The 15737-nt window shown below is 29.3% G+C and overlaps 1 protein-coding gene across 1 annotated transcript; it reads right to left on the minus strand.

Annotated features, from left to right (window-relative positions):
• Positions 1-793: 793 nt before the first annotated feature.
• Positions 794-9975, minus strand: LOC143045163 (uncharacterized). The gene is made up of 3 exons (XM_076217474.1): positions 9594-9975; positions 8823-8998; positions 794-1558 (listed from the first exon to the last, which is right to left on the minus strand). Exons 1-3 carry the CDS (start codon positions 9907-9909, stop codon positions 839-841), a joined length of 1212 nt encoding a protein of 403 aa, XP_076073589.1. The 5' UTR covers positions 9910-9975; the 3' UTR covers positions 794-838.
• Between the last annotated feature and the right edge of the window lie 5762 nt (positions 9976-15737).

Raw genomic sequence — 15737 nt, forward strand, 5'->3', positions numbered from 1 at the left:
ACCAATTTGTCTAATTTCTTATAATTTCTAATAAAGCTTACGCTTGTCATTCCATATTCAATACACAGTTGACACTTGTAAAATATCTAACGTATAATTTCGGGTAATCAACATATATTTTCTAATAATCAATACTTATCAAAATGATATAATTAATTCTCTATAATAATTATAAACAACACACTAATGTAGAAAACATCTTTTTTTTTTTGTATTATTCATTTTACTATTGAGCCTATAATTAAATTCTTTAAAGGTAATTAGTGCCAAATATGTTCACCTATTTTAATAATTGTACTTCTGGAGCAAGCCACCTTTTATAAATACCAAGTTATCTTTGGAGTGAAAACTATTTCACTACAACTTAATTAAGGCATTAGACCAAGGTTTATCAGATTAAAACATCACCTATTCAGGCACCAATGTACAATAGCGGCTGTTTTATCATCTGTTTTAAACAAAATAGAATTATCAAATTAAGTATATTTGTTGACATTTATTTAGACAAACAAAAAAGAAACATTAACATAAATAATTTTAACTGCAGCAGGTCTTTGTAACAGTATCTGCGTCGGGTCTTTAAGCCCACTGCGCATTCGCTCAATCGGGAAGAGTCAAGTGGTACGAATAACACATTTAACGAACAATTTGTTCTGCCCATTGCACATAGCCCTTTCTCAGCTTACACCTCTGCTTATAACTTGTAATTCTGAGTGTCCTAGGAATATTATATTACATGTTTAAAATAGTCCAAGTTATACAGAATAACTATTATCATATAGCACGATACAAGGACTGTATCATATATTTTATTGTTGTATAATGTTTCGTTGTGGTATCAGTGACTTTTACAGTTTTGAGATCTAAATTGTTCAGCACTTGATTCTGACCTTTTACCCTCAGTGTCACTTAGATGTTCTACGTTAACAATATTATTGTCAATATCGCCTGTAGCACTTTCTAAGCTGTCGTTACTGTTTTCATTATGACAGCGTGATGCAGCACGCATTTTTTGTTCTACAAGAAACCCTATAGGTTGTGTTATTGGATATAAAGGCATCATGCCTAGTCCTAAAGCGTTCACTGATTTGCTAGCTTGAACACGTGGATATTTTGAATTCGGTCGTCTGCCCCGAGGAACTTTTGGCGCTTCCAACAAACTGTCAATACTAAATGAGAATTTTCTTTCTGCATCATGGTCACTTGCAGACGATTCATTGCCACTATTGTCATCCGAACCAGAAATGTCTATGCTTTGAGAGCAATCGGAACTATTGTCTCTTTCATGATCGTCAATTGAAATATCTTCAAGTCTGGAATCCGACTCATTCAATGGTTTATCTGTCAAAGATTTTCTTTTTTCTTCCAACTTTTTCAAGCGTTCTTCTTGTTTCCTTCTTTTCTTTTCTTGACGTTCTAACTCTTTTCTTTTTATTTCATCAGCATCCATTGGAGCACCACTGCATGTCTGTGGATGAGCGTTATGAGCTGGTCTTCCGGGACCTTTTTTAGTGTGTTCCTTCTTTCGCCACTTTGCTCTTCTGTTTTGAAACCATACCTGAAATTTAGATAAAATTTTAGAGATATTTTCATAACATGAATTATTAGTGAATATGTATTTTTTTTAGCACACATGAAGGTCATTCTGTTTCATTTTATGTTAGTGTAATTATTGACCATATTTGTAACAGTTTTTTTTTCAAATGTATTCGTCTGTACATGTTTTATTTTGAAAAATGCATTGTGAAGAAATTGTCTCTTTTTCTTATTATTTAAAATAACTCTAGCATACCGTGTAGCAAGTTGTTTGGTAATAAACCACAAACGTTATAAATATTCATGTTATATAAAATTGTATTATCATGATAATAAATTAAAAACAAATTGTGCACTTGTAAATGAAATTGTATATATTTTTTTGTAAAATTATGAAATCTAATACGCACGTCACCTATCAAGTTTATGGAAATTAAATTTAAAGTTTTATATATATTTATTTACATCCTTAGATTTGAGACATTTTAAGTTTAATATTCTAAATGTTTTAATGATGTTCTTCATCAAAACAAGAAATTAATAAAAATATGAAAACCTTAAATAGTTCTGCGTATTATTATTATTATTATTATTATTATTATTATTATTATTATTATTATAACAATATTCATATGTGTTTAAAAATTATTTTAAAGCTTTCAGCTAAATAAATTTACAAGGAGACGTTGGTATTTCAAAAGAATTTGTTCTCTTAGTTTAAATTTAACCTAAAAGAGCTAAATTGTTTTCGTAAGGGTATCAAATACACAATGCACTTAAAAATTCTTCACATATATACATAGGTTTTATATATAATTAATGAACTTAAGGTAATTAACTTAACTTTAATAGATTTAAAACAAATAGAGATATTTGATCTTTTAACTGCAAAATTAATTTATAATTATCATCATTGCGTATCAAATACAAAGAGTTCAACGATAAAATTATTTTATTTCATGTAAAAGCTTTACACCCGATACAGCTGATAAAAAGGGTTAAGTTGGAAAAATGAACAGAGCCATATCCCCAGTCAGATCGAGTTGGAAAAATGAACAGAGCCATATCCCCGGTCAGATCGTGTCGTAAAATTAATGGAAAAAAGACAACATTGATAATAGGGATTTTATTCTTTATAAACAAAGGCCAAGTAGTGTCACTACAAATGCTATAGTAGAGTATTCCGTATGATCTTCTTGAACAATGACAGCCATGGTTGAACAAAGTAACTTTGGAACATTGATTATACGGTTTAACCACCTATTCGTAATTTTGTCAAGGTATAAAGGTCTACGGTTTAAGATCAGACTTTCAATACTTTTTAAGGTATATCATTTTCAGTTAAATTAGGGGTATAGATTATTTTAATTGAATTAAGGTCTTATTCCCCCAGATGATGCAGGAGAAAATTACAGGGTAGTGTGGTAAATTGACACAAGTCAAAGCGTTGGATTGTTTATTGTTTACAGCTAAATTTATACTTTGTGGACGATTTTTACACCGCATATGTTTCCCGCTTGTTGATACGTCCAATTTAGAAATAATTTACGAGACACTTCGGGTATAGATTTTTTAAAATAATGTAAATTAGTAGTGTGTGATATGGATTAATTTCTCATTTATCATGTAAAATATAGTATCAAAACTACTGTAATAAAATTAGAATTAAAATCAGATATTTTTTTTGCTTTGAGGATTACTTTGTAATTAGTTTAAAATTGGTGAGCTTTTATAAGGGTGTAAAGAATTTGCCTTAAAAGAAATATGTTGTCAAATTTAACAACTGTTTTGAGGTATTATGTGCTATTTTCGAAATTTAAAGAAAAAATACAAACATGAAGTACGAATTAAATATTGAAGCAACACGAAACATTAAGCATTCTAACAAGTTGTCTTTTCAGGTTTTAATCAAAATGTATTAAAGTCGGTCAAAGTAAAGTGATGATATTTATCTTTTTAAACATTGTCACTATTCAATTCAAAATTAAACTTTGGTCCTATTTCTTAGATTTTATTTGTATATATTTATATATATACTTTTTTTTACATATACATTTGTAATTATAAATTTCAAAGTGTGATTATAAACACTTATTTTAAATGAGTTTTATATTAATTTGATATATTTGTGAAAATAATATATACAATAAAAAGGACATTTTTTAGTTATTTTTATAGTTAATAATATGACAAGATATATGAAAGATAGTTCAATATAGCACAAAGAAGGCGTATTCATTCATGATAAAATTTGTTATGATTTAAATAATTTCATATTTTAATTGGCGAAATTTCAACAAATACGAGTGTCATTATTCGTAATAAAACTCTATTTCGTATCATATTTTGTTTATAATCTACAACTTTTATTGTTTGGAGTATTATTTGAATTAATCTTATGAATAATTTGACAAAGTCGCTGACCTACCAAGATGGAAACTTGAAGGTTCATTTTATAAATGTTAACTGATTGCATCTCAACGCTGCGTGAGGCGACGAGATTGAATTATGTCAATCATGCTTATCTATAACTTTTTTGAATCAGAAAAAGCGCCTTTCAAAACTTTTGTTGAGCAATTGGAACACGTAGAACAATATAAAGGTGGTAAATAGACAGACCACGTCACGTCATGTGACAACTACAGCTCAGTACCACGAGGCTCTTTTAGGGTTTGACTGGGATAAAAATCTGATATAAAACATAATTCTTCTTATAAGAAAAGGGACTTTTATTGTAATCCGTGCAAAACTTTCATAAAGAAAGATTATTATTAACTTATAAAGCATCTCTTTTTCTATTTTTTTTTTTATTCCACCTACATCTAGCCAAAAGCAATGGCCTTTCTTAATCTTAAGTTGGTTTAGCTGTTTCTGACTTTTAACAATCCTATACCTATACATATATTACTTGTGAAGACAAATACACGATTACCTTAACACATAGACATTTATTAAATTCGATTGATATTTATTTCACTAGTTCAAGCATTTTCTTTGTGATATACCCACACCAGACACCCCTCAAAACTTAAAAAATAGTTCATATTTTGCATAAGAAAGAAAAAATATGTTGAGTTACAAAAGGTCGTCCATTTGAGAAGCAAATTGGTTCATTTTTTCAGACAAACAAAAACCTTATATATAAGTTTCATTTAAATTGAATTAGTTGCATGTTTACTTGCATGCTTAATTGAATTTCTTTCAATTTTAAATATATACAGACATTTCGTTATGTTTATTGAAATAAAAAATGGCCAAATGTAATTTCCTTGTAGATTTTCTTGTTGTGTCATATAAAAAAGATTGAAAATGTTTGTTAAACAAGCAGTGTTGAATTATTATTTATTTTTTTTAACAAATTTTATATATTTAGTTGATATTCACCAATATATGCACGTATCTTTTTAATTTTATATTGGTATGTTTTGATTTGAAACACGTTTAATAAATATAACCAGAGACATATATACACATATGACGTCTCTGATAAAACATTGAACTTTGTTGTTTGTTTGTTTATTTATTTATTCACGAGGACTTGTTGGTTCAAAGCAACAAAGAGATGACAACTGCACCTTACAAAATAGTTTAATCTAATACAGTTTTACAGTCTATAAAGATCTCATGTCTATAAACCATTGGTTTATAATTTCAAAAAGACAAAGACGTTTTGTTGTTTGCGACGTATATTAGAATTTTAAAGTGGCAACTTTTGAAATGTTTGAAGAAAGAAAACAAGTACTTAAAATGCCGTAATTCTTACATTAGGCTTTAAAATGTAAGATGAAACGCTGATTCGTCAAAGTATTCTATTTATCTAATTGATTTACAATTTTCCAAACAGACACAGAAGTAATACAATATTGTTTAACGCAGTTCTTGCGGACCTAATTATAATGTTTAGTTTGTTAAATAATAAATCAAAAATAACACCCTAAATTTACGATCTTCTACCACGTAAGGCGGATCTCCGAGCGCACTCTTTTTAAGGTTTCGTATAATCTCTGAGATTTCAAAGGTACTTCAAACATACTCGGTGATTTTTATCTGAGATAAGGTTGAAAAATCATACTTCTTAACTAATTTAAATTAAAAGACAATGCTTAGTAATTCTGTATTTTCAGAAGAATCGTATGACATAGATACTTGTTTAAGACAAGATCAAAAGAAATTCAGCTTTTAATTGAATTCTTGCTGAGTAGCTAATTACCGATTTACATTAAATGTTTCGAATTTTATCTGTTTTTGAAATGCATTTTTCTATCTAAAAAGAAATTCTTGTTCTTATCTCTTAAAATTAATTAAAGAACTTGTGCCGAGTTTGATCTGCTTAGCTTGACACTAAAGACGACCATGCCGAGAAATTAGTTTTTGTTTTACAAGAAATTTTCTGATTGCAAGTTTACGACCTACTAAAGAAAATTGGAAAATAAATTGGATATTTAAACACGGGGTATCGCCAAAAAATAAATCATTACAAATTATTCGATTGTTGAAAAGTACATTTGCAACAAATTAATTTATAAATATTAAATTCTGTATTCTTGAACGTTTCGTATGAAGTCAATACAATTTGTATAATCTTAAAATTTATTAATTTTACTAATTCTACAATTGAGACTATGCACAGTAAATGTTTGATTTTTGTCGACATCAAATAGGGCATTAACTGGTAGGTAAATATAAACATATAGGACAGAAACTTTGTTCCCTGCCGCTATTTGACAAAATAAGCGAAATTTATTTAATAGAATAAATAAATTTATTAAAATACGATTTAATGTGATTAAACAAATTGTAAACGAGGGATGCTAAATAGAAATGTCAATATTTTGCAAGGATGACTGTATTATAACTGATCTAAACAGTTCTGTACGTGGAACACATACGGACTAACGCGTTTCCGGGTTGAAAACATCAAAAGCTGGAATCGATGTCTTCATAAGATAAAATACAAACAAACAAGATATGATACCTTGAATCGCCATTGAAGTTGTATTACAATTTCTTAGATTGATTCAACGGGTTTAAAATTTCATATTACTAATTTACTATTTACTTTGAAGGATATTAGTAATATTACGTTTTTATTAAATTATTGACAAGGAACGCAATTACAGTTTTATGATTAATTTTCTATTAAATTGAAATTTTTGATTGATTCAACATAAACATATCAATTAATATGATTAAAATCAATAACGGTAGTTATGCTTTTCATATCAAAGAAATTCTTTTCTGCAGAATTAATAATGATATATCATAAACCAATAAACATATCATTTAATTATTTCTTATCATAAAAAATATGAAAAATCGAACATGTAAAAAAGTTTAACGGTTTGATCAAATTACGTAATATTTGGTCAGAATTTCTCAGGGGGACAAAATAACATAAGTTTTTTATGACTTAATTTTGACATACATCAAAAAGGTGAGATATTCGACAACTTACTTGATGATTATTACAGGTAAAAAGACATGCCGGCCACTTTGTTCAAATTATAGAATTAATTGACTAGAGAGCTGCCTCGAGGTAAATGTTTGCGGAGATCGATTGCTCATTGCGTACACGGATAAAATAACTATTTGTTCTTCAAACCTCTGTTATTTCCCAATTTGTCATCATTTGGTACTAATTGCGGCACATTCTTGTGTATATTTGTCCCTTCACTTTTGATCAGGGGCAACAAACTGAAAACTCATATAAACGAAAAAAGTAGATGATTGATTAATTTCACCTAATTGATTTGTTTGGTTGATTTTTATTACATCCTTTATTAATTGTATTATCGATTATTGATACAAGTTTCGCGACAATTTTCCAAGTTTCTCATAAACTGTTCAGACTTCTGTTGTTTTTTCATTTACATTTTATCGTTTGTTTATTAATTTGGTGCTGCAGTCACGATTTTGAATTCTATTAACTCCAACCGTAAAAATGTTTTAAAACATTTACGTTTTTGATGGAAACACACACAAAAAATCAATATGCTAACGACTTCTGAGGCACTGCAACGGATATTATTAACTCGTACAATATAATTAACACTTTTTCTTCATTTTATGCTGTATAGTTTTATTGAAAACGCCAAAATTTCTATTTTGTTTTGTTTTTTATTCTTTTCCAGAAGGAACAATAAAACATCTCGCATTTCAATAAGTTTACTAAATTATTTAAGACATACATTAACCCAGCTGCACAGTTTAAAAAAATAACCTTTACCTAGCAGAAATAGAGATAGAACGCGCTACATTGAGTAAACTGGCATTTCAAATTCAAAATTCATTGGTATTCATTCGTATCTAAAATTTATAATTTCATCATCTGTTCGTTGTATTTTTAATGACCAATTAAAATTGTGAACCTATTATTGAAATATACCAACAGAAATCCCTGCGTGTTAAAAATGTCGCATTTTAAAAACGAACGAAGTCCCTGACTTTAAAATGTTACTTAGTAATGGTCAATTTACCGAAGAAACTAAGAAAATTGACAACGTGATGGAGTTAAGTGAAATGAAGTAAAGCGTGTTTAATCCTCTTGTCGACTAAATTAGTATAAATTTCGTTTATGGATGTTTATAATTCGAGAAGGTGTTGTTCCCCCGATGATTATTCTATTTTCCAGACCATTTACCTCTCGTTGAGCTATAGTATCCTTTCTAAACCAATGACTTTCAAACATTGTTATAAACTACTTGATGTTTTGAAAGGTATTTTCAATAGTGACCATATATTTGAACAATTTATATTTTTTATATTTGTAAAAAGAAATTAAATATTTGTTTGACATTTTAAAGACGTGACAGAAATATTTGAAAGACCAATATTTATTTGGATAGTTAACGATGTGTATTTAATTCAATAAAATATGAGTCAATTTTATTTATAAACAAGGATAGCACATTCAAGGTGATGGGAGTGCGATTATATACCTTAAATATACATAATACGATCAAATTTAAATAAATAAAGTTTGAAATTTATAAATAGTAATAATAAAGTAAATACATATCAACATTTATGTTTCACCCAGAGTGTTTTGCACCATTTATGTTTAAAAATTAGAATTATCATAATAATAATATAATTTCACCAGTCAGTTAATCAGTCTACATCATGATAATATTTTCAAATTATTATCACACGTGGTCAACAAATTAGATTGTTGTCTCTTTGACACATATCCCATTTTCATTCTCAATAATAATTCTTGTCTTCAACAAAATCCTACTCCTAGTTACATTGTGAAAGGGGGGAAAAATAAATTCAAAGATCCCTACCTGCACTCGTGATTCTACAAGATCTAGACGGAGGGCTAAAGCTTCCCTCATGAACACATCTGGATAATGGCTGTCTTGGAAAGCTCGCTCTAATTCTTCAAGTTGCCAGCCTGTAAAATTTGTTCTTGTTCTTCTCCTTTTTGCTGACTGACTTTCAGCAGAATCGTCATCAAGATCTATGGGTAAAATAAAAAAAAAATGTTCAACTAATTGTGGCCTTCGTTTCATTTATCATCAAATAATAGCTTTACTTGTTGACGGTTATATCTATATTATTAACATTAGAGTTAACCATTGATAACCATTTATATTTGTTGAGTACCAAGTTAAGAAATATAAAACGTTTAAACAAATATCATTCAACATCTTCGTTTGCCACAATTTATATTTTTACCATTTTAATTTTCCCAAACATAATAATTCGTGAATTATAGAGATTTTCAAGAATTAGCATTTAATAATTTTCACCATTTCATATCTTCAAAAGAATATCTTTCCTTTTGTTTTGCTTTGATATTTATTCATAACTAAGTTTTATTTTCAAAAAGAATCTGTAATTGTAAACATATTTTTTATTTTTGTTAATGCAAGTTTTATATCATTAATATTTTTTTTTTCATATATTTAAATCGGAAGTTAAACTTTTTTTGAATATTATTTATATTAACCATTGTATATATAATATTTTTTTTATTTCTATTTAATAAAGAAACGATATTTTAAATTTATACAAATCTTTAAATAAAGAAATAATATTCAATAAATACATACCTCCATTTTTTAGAGAGTTTTTATCCGACGATGGACCATAACTGTGTCCATTTGAATTATTCCTGGCATGTTGAGAAGACAAAAGTCCCTCCATTTGAAAACGTAAATCTCCAGGGTGTCCATTAAAACTTAACCCGTAGGGATTTGCAGCTGCAGCAGCCAGCGCCAATGGCCCACCAAAATGGGCCGCACTTCCATAAAGAGATGATAATAATCCATATCCATGGGGATATCGGGCATCAAGTAGCCCAAGAGGTCCTGTCATATTATTATTTCTTCTAGTACCGTTTTCTTGTCTCGAACAGAATGTCAACATTTCTAACACATTTGTACAAGTCTGATAAAAGTTCTTGTCATTTAACAGTTAGGTCTGGGCGCACACTTGCCGTTCTAATAACCCCGTTAGCCAATCAGATAATAGAATCACGTTCGTGGACAAAGATGGGAGGGAAAGTCGTCAACATGAGTTGTATGCAAACAACTATTGAATGTCCTCTAGCTGTTGAAGACATTTAGAGGGAGATGATCACAAAATTAGCGTTCGTTGATTGATCATTATGACATTAATTGCATGGTTGGGTTAACACATGCTTCAATGCTTATAGTCATTCGTTAAAACACTTTAATAGATTTAAATAAAATAAGGTAAGGGAGAATTATTGCAATTAAAAGCAAAATATATATGTATATCCTATTATAGAATAAATAGGAGAAAAACTTATTCATAAAGTAGCAGACATTTAAATTATAAATAAATACATTGCATTTAACTGCGTATAGTAAAAAGATTTTCGGTAAAAAAGGGTGTCCTTTGAATAAGAAATTAAGTTTTCTTAAATTTTGTTTTGATCGACACGTGCACAAAAAAGGATTTATTTTATTTCAAAACTAAGCATAAGGGAAAAGTAATGTGTGTTTTTACTAATAACTGTCTAATTGTTACAGTTTTATTTAGTGTTGATTGAAATAAAATGATTTCTGAAAACAGTTTCTACAAATAAGGTACACCCTCTAAAAGGTTGATTTATTCAAACTAAATATAATATTTATGTAGTTTTCTTTTATATTTCCTCTGTATATGATTTCCTTAATTTAACAGTTCATATTTCCATTTTCCCATAAATGACTTTTTCTAAATATTGTTTATGCATTATTCTTTATACTTTTGAATATTTCCCAGATTTAAATTTAACCAAGAAATTAAATTTCTGATAAATATTTTCCTGTTTTGCTTTCAATTGTCCATTAAAGTTCAATTCAAGTGAAAATAAAATGACGAAAAGACTTACAACAGAATACGAAACACTACATAGAGAAATTAAAGACTGGACAACTCGAAACAGATTGCACACCAAAATTTAATGATTGAATTTCTGATAGGACTCAAAGTAAATCTTATAGCACATATATAGAACAAGAATAATGGTCTGCATCAATAAGACAGCAACATAACAACACAACTTTTACAAAAAAATAAACATTTAAAACCACCACACACAATCAAACGATGGAAATTGTCAAAATCATATACATCAACATTATATATCACTAGGTCCAGCTTGATTTGTAAATTTTACTAGTTTACATGCATCTTTCTTAAAATATTCCTCTGTAGAAAAAGCTGTCCGAGTGATACAATTTATAAAATTCTCTTTTGATTACGAACTACCTCTTAACCTTTTCAAAATGTTTTTTAAACGAATATGATACCAGTTCTTTGCGCAAATTGAGATTCCTCATAGTGCATGTTTTCATGTATTTTCCACTATAACATGCAGAAATGAAATTTAATATATAATATCAAAAGAGCGACAAAAAACAAATGTATTCATAAATATTGGTCCTTCTAGATCTTGTGTCAGAATTATTTCCCGTTGCACGAGTAAATTATCCAACAATTTGGAAATTATCTGTAGTTCACTTATTTTCCATTAAAGAGGCTTTTTTTCTGAAATAAATTTTTCTGCATTTTTAAAATGTTCGTTCTTGGTAAAATAAAATTAATGTTTCTTTAATTGCATGATCAAAACGTTACAATTCTGATAAAAGGATAATCAATATTTAATTCAGTTTATATTGTAGATCTTGTATAGAAACGTTTCGCTGTTTCTCTGTGTTCATTTAGTAACTTATTTTTCTATTTATTCATAAGCTCTTTATAGTCTTCGCATGGCTTCCTATGTTAGCTACATCGGTTCGTTTACAACTTTGTTTCATCTTCTGAGAAATTGCTTTGCTATTCTTATCATTAATATTTTTCATTTTCTTTAAATCTACTGATGAAGAAATGATTAATTATTTGAAACACTAAGGCTTATTTTATAAAAAACAATTTTTCGGAAATTTTTGGTTTATATGTTCTTCATCCTTCAACTATTTTGATTCGAGCGTCACTGATGAGACTTTTGTGATCACTATTTTCGTCGTATTGGATATGACAACTGAAGGAGGTCTTTCTCCCTTTTCAGATTTATTACTTTAAGCAAGTAATAGGCAAACGAATAGATAAATGCTATAGTTTAAAAGTCAAATATAAGTTGTATACCAAACGCATGTCTGGTATCTTAAATAAAAATAAATGCCAATCGGGACCTAGCATTATAAAATTGAATCTGGCACATCCATTTTTTTGGGAAAATTTGCCATCAAAGCCTCTATGTGACCATAGAAGTATATTGAGTTTAAACTTAATTTAGACTTACTTCCGATTAAAATGGTCTTTCTACATTTCATAATATTTACAATGATTGTGTTCTACAGCTCTCTCTTTTACCCATGTTGGCAATCATGCAGAGCCTCTAATAATATGAGATGTTTAATATAAAAATAAGATGTGGTATGGTTGTCAATAAAAAAAATTCTTCACAAGAGAACAAATGACGTAATATGTTAGGTCACAGTACGACTTTTAACAATGAGCAAAACAAGCAAATCAAAAGAATTGAAAGGAGAAAACACACAGCCTGAGTTATTTATACACGAAAAACAAATATAATATACAGCAACAAACGAAAACCACTGATCTATACTGAGTTTTACCATATGCAAAAAAAAGATTTGATAGAATGTCCCCTTTAAGAATTGTATGTTAGTTTCAGAATTGACAGCTGCATATTTAAGGGTATTCTTTATAATCGATTTGACCAGTGTTCAACATTACTCTGTACAAATTATAAACCTATTTTCAAACATTTTGTTTACCAGGGGTGGTGTTCTCGAAAGTATCCTACGATTCGTCCTAAGTCATAGATAAGACCGATTTTAGGATGGACTTAGGATCGACTTTCGAAGCTATCTCAAACGCATCTTATGTTAGGACGTCCTAAACATATCCTATGTGCGAAAGTCTAAATAGTTAAAGTAATTAAATTTATTATTATTGTTTGATAAAACATTTATTAGAAAATTGTTTATAAAATTTTGTAATAACATGTATTTAATTAAATGCATGATTTCAAATGTAATAATCAAATAATATCAAATAGGATTTTGATATAAACTGTAAAACAATTGGTTTTGAAATGAGAATATTAAAATCGTAGTGTCATCGTATCGTAAAAACGCGAAGTTCAAAGTTGAAAATCATGCACAATTTCTTTATACGAGTTAATAACCGATGATGGGTTACTTTTCACGTTCATCTTCACGTAAAAAAATGAAAAAAAAGGCATGCACAAAGTTAGGATGACGATATGATGATCTTAAGACACCTAATTAGGTGTCCTAAAGTTAGGACGAAAAATTTGATATATCCTAAGTTAGGAGAGCTTCGAGAACACGACTTAGGACAAAGACTAGTCATAAGATGGTCTTAGGACATGTCCTAATCCTAAGATAGCTTCGAGAACACCACCCCAGGATCGTGTCTAAATGTACGGTCTTTCTTAACCATATTTAATGAAACTTAGACTTATTTTTAACAGCAACTCTCGAAATCCCAGGCATTTGAAAGTAAGGGTAATTTCTGACTTGATAGAAAAGAAGTAGGTTCAGTAAGACCGCTTTTTTTGGCCCCAAAATATATAAAGCAGTTCAAAATTGTGAAAATGAAATCTTTTAGCTATTTACTGGAAAGTAGAATGCTTCTGCTACATAAATATGGGCTGTTTTTGACAGTACACTGCATATATATCGGGTACTAGCATCATTAAGTCATGCTGCCGAATTACTGAAATCTTCACAATTTTAGCATTTTAGTTGAATTTAAGACAATTTGCGTATTATTTCAAAATGTAAGTTGTATTTGATGATAATACATAACATATATCAAGGTTGGGGATGAACACGGATGCGGCCACTTTTATTTTTGATAATATAATGATTCAATCAGTAAAAATCTTTCACATAAACTATTTGAATCAATTGAAATAGAGGGTTTAAAAGTGTTCAAAATCTTTTGTTAGATGAACCTGAAATTTGAGGCCAAAATCGGCCTTACCGGACCTACTCCTTTAAGACGAGAACAGCCTAAACACTGGAATATAACATATCGAAATTACAAGTTTTTACTGTTCCTCTTCGTCGTGACAATACAATTATTAGCGTGGTTACCGATTTGATAAAAAATCACTAATGCTACGTATTTAGAATAAAATGAATTTAAGTTTGTTTAATTTTCTAAATTTTAAGTTAGATTCATTATTGTTAACATACTTAGTAACTTCTCTCCTTCTAGGGCACATAAATGCAACCCAATGTTAAGGTGGTTTTCAATTTGTTTTTTTTCAACGTTTTCGTTTGTTCACTGTGTTATCTTGCTTTTGTTGAGTTATGTATCTGATTGCACCTTGGCATCTTCTTTCCCCCTTTCCTAAATATTTGCAATGATAAAGAGAAAACCCGAAAGATGCAAAAAATACACTCACACTCAATCGAAAACAAACTGACAATGCCATCCAAGAAAAGAAATTGACCAAATACAATTAACTGCATGTAACACAGCATAGAAAACTCATGACTTAGCAATCCAAACCCGCAAAAAAAACACCGTAGTGATCTCAAATGCTGCAGAAGGGTAAGCATATCTTGCTTCACACAAAATAACAAATCACTACTAGGGATTTGAGATGAAGTGAATAAGAAAACAATGCCACCAGGTTATAAAGATGTTCTTTTATATCATTAGGTCTTATAAAAGAGTAATGATCGGGTTCGGGAGAAATAAATGGGAGGCGAAAAAGGGCATACCATTCACTCTAAACCCCCGTTGCGCAAATTGGGGCGTAATAATAGTATTCGCCTTTACTTTCCTTAATCGATTATTTAATGTTATGTTTATCTAAATTAGGATTGCCAAAACCCCAAAGGCTACTAACGGTTCTCCATTTTCGTTTGGTAACAACGTTTGCAATTTATACTGGGATTTGTTTCTTCTTTGTATCTTTCTTTCAATTTCAAAAATACCTACCAATATTTCTAAAAATGTTAGGAATGTATTAGTTGTTATCTTAACAGTCCGTTTCTATGTATGTTCATTTTGGTGTTTGCTTTTGTTGTAGTTCAGTGTTTCTGCTGTTCCGTTGTATTCCTCTTGTAGTTGATGCATGTGTTACCCTCTGTTTAGGATTGTTAGCCGGATAAGTTTTTGCTTAACAGGATAGCTGAATATGCGGAACGGGCTTTGCTCATTGTTGAAGGCCGTATGGTGACATATGGTGTTAATTTCAGTGTCATTTGGTCTCTTGTGAAGAGTTGTCTCTTAAGCATTTACACCACATCTTCTTTTTTTTTATAATTTTGACTATTGAATAGCGGTAAACTACTGTTTCCCTTATTTGACTTCTCAGAATGAGAGTGTGTATATATTTGTAAGCCTTCAATAGTGACTCAAACGCATTGAATGACTGTTTAAAAAAATCGCTTAGAATTATATAATTTTTGGTGATAAGTTCTTCACAAACACAACCAACAGTTTTACTTACTTTGATGTTATATAAGACATTTTAAAGGTGAACGTAACAAATTATAGCTTTACGTAGTTAGATGTCTATACTGTAATTAAAATTTCAATTTAGTCTGAACAGATCACTGAAATATTTATAATCATTGTAAAAATGGACCAAAGTAAATAATTAAATTTTCTAAATAAAGCACAATTTGATAGATATATTTATTCTATATAAAAAAGCGTATGTTTTAATGACT

Source organism: Mytilus galloprovincialis, chromosome 9, assembly GCF_965363235.1.
Source record: "Mytilus galloprovincialis chromosome 9, xbMytGall1.hap1.1, whole genome shotgun sequence".
Lineage (NCBI taxonomy): Eukaryota > Metazoa > Mollusca > Bivalvia > Mytilida > Mytilidae > Mytilus > Mytilus galloprovincialis.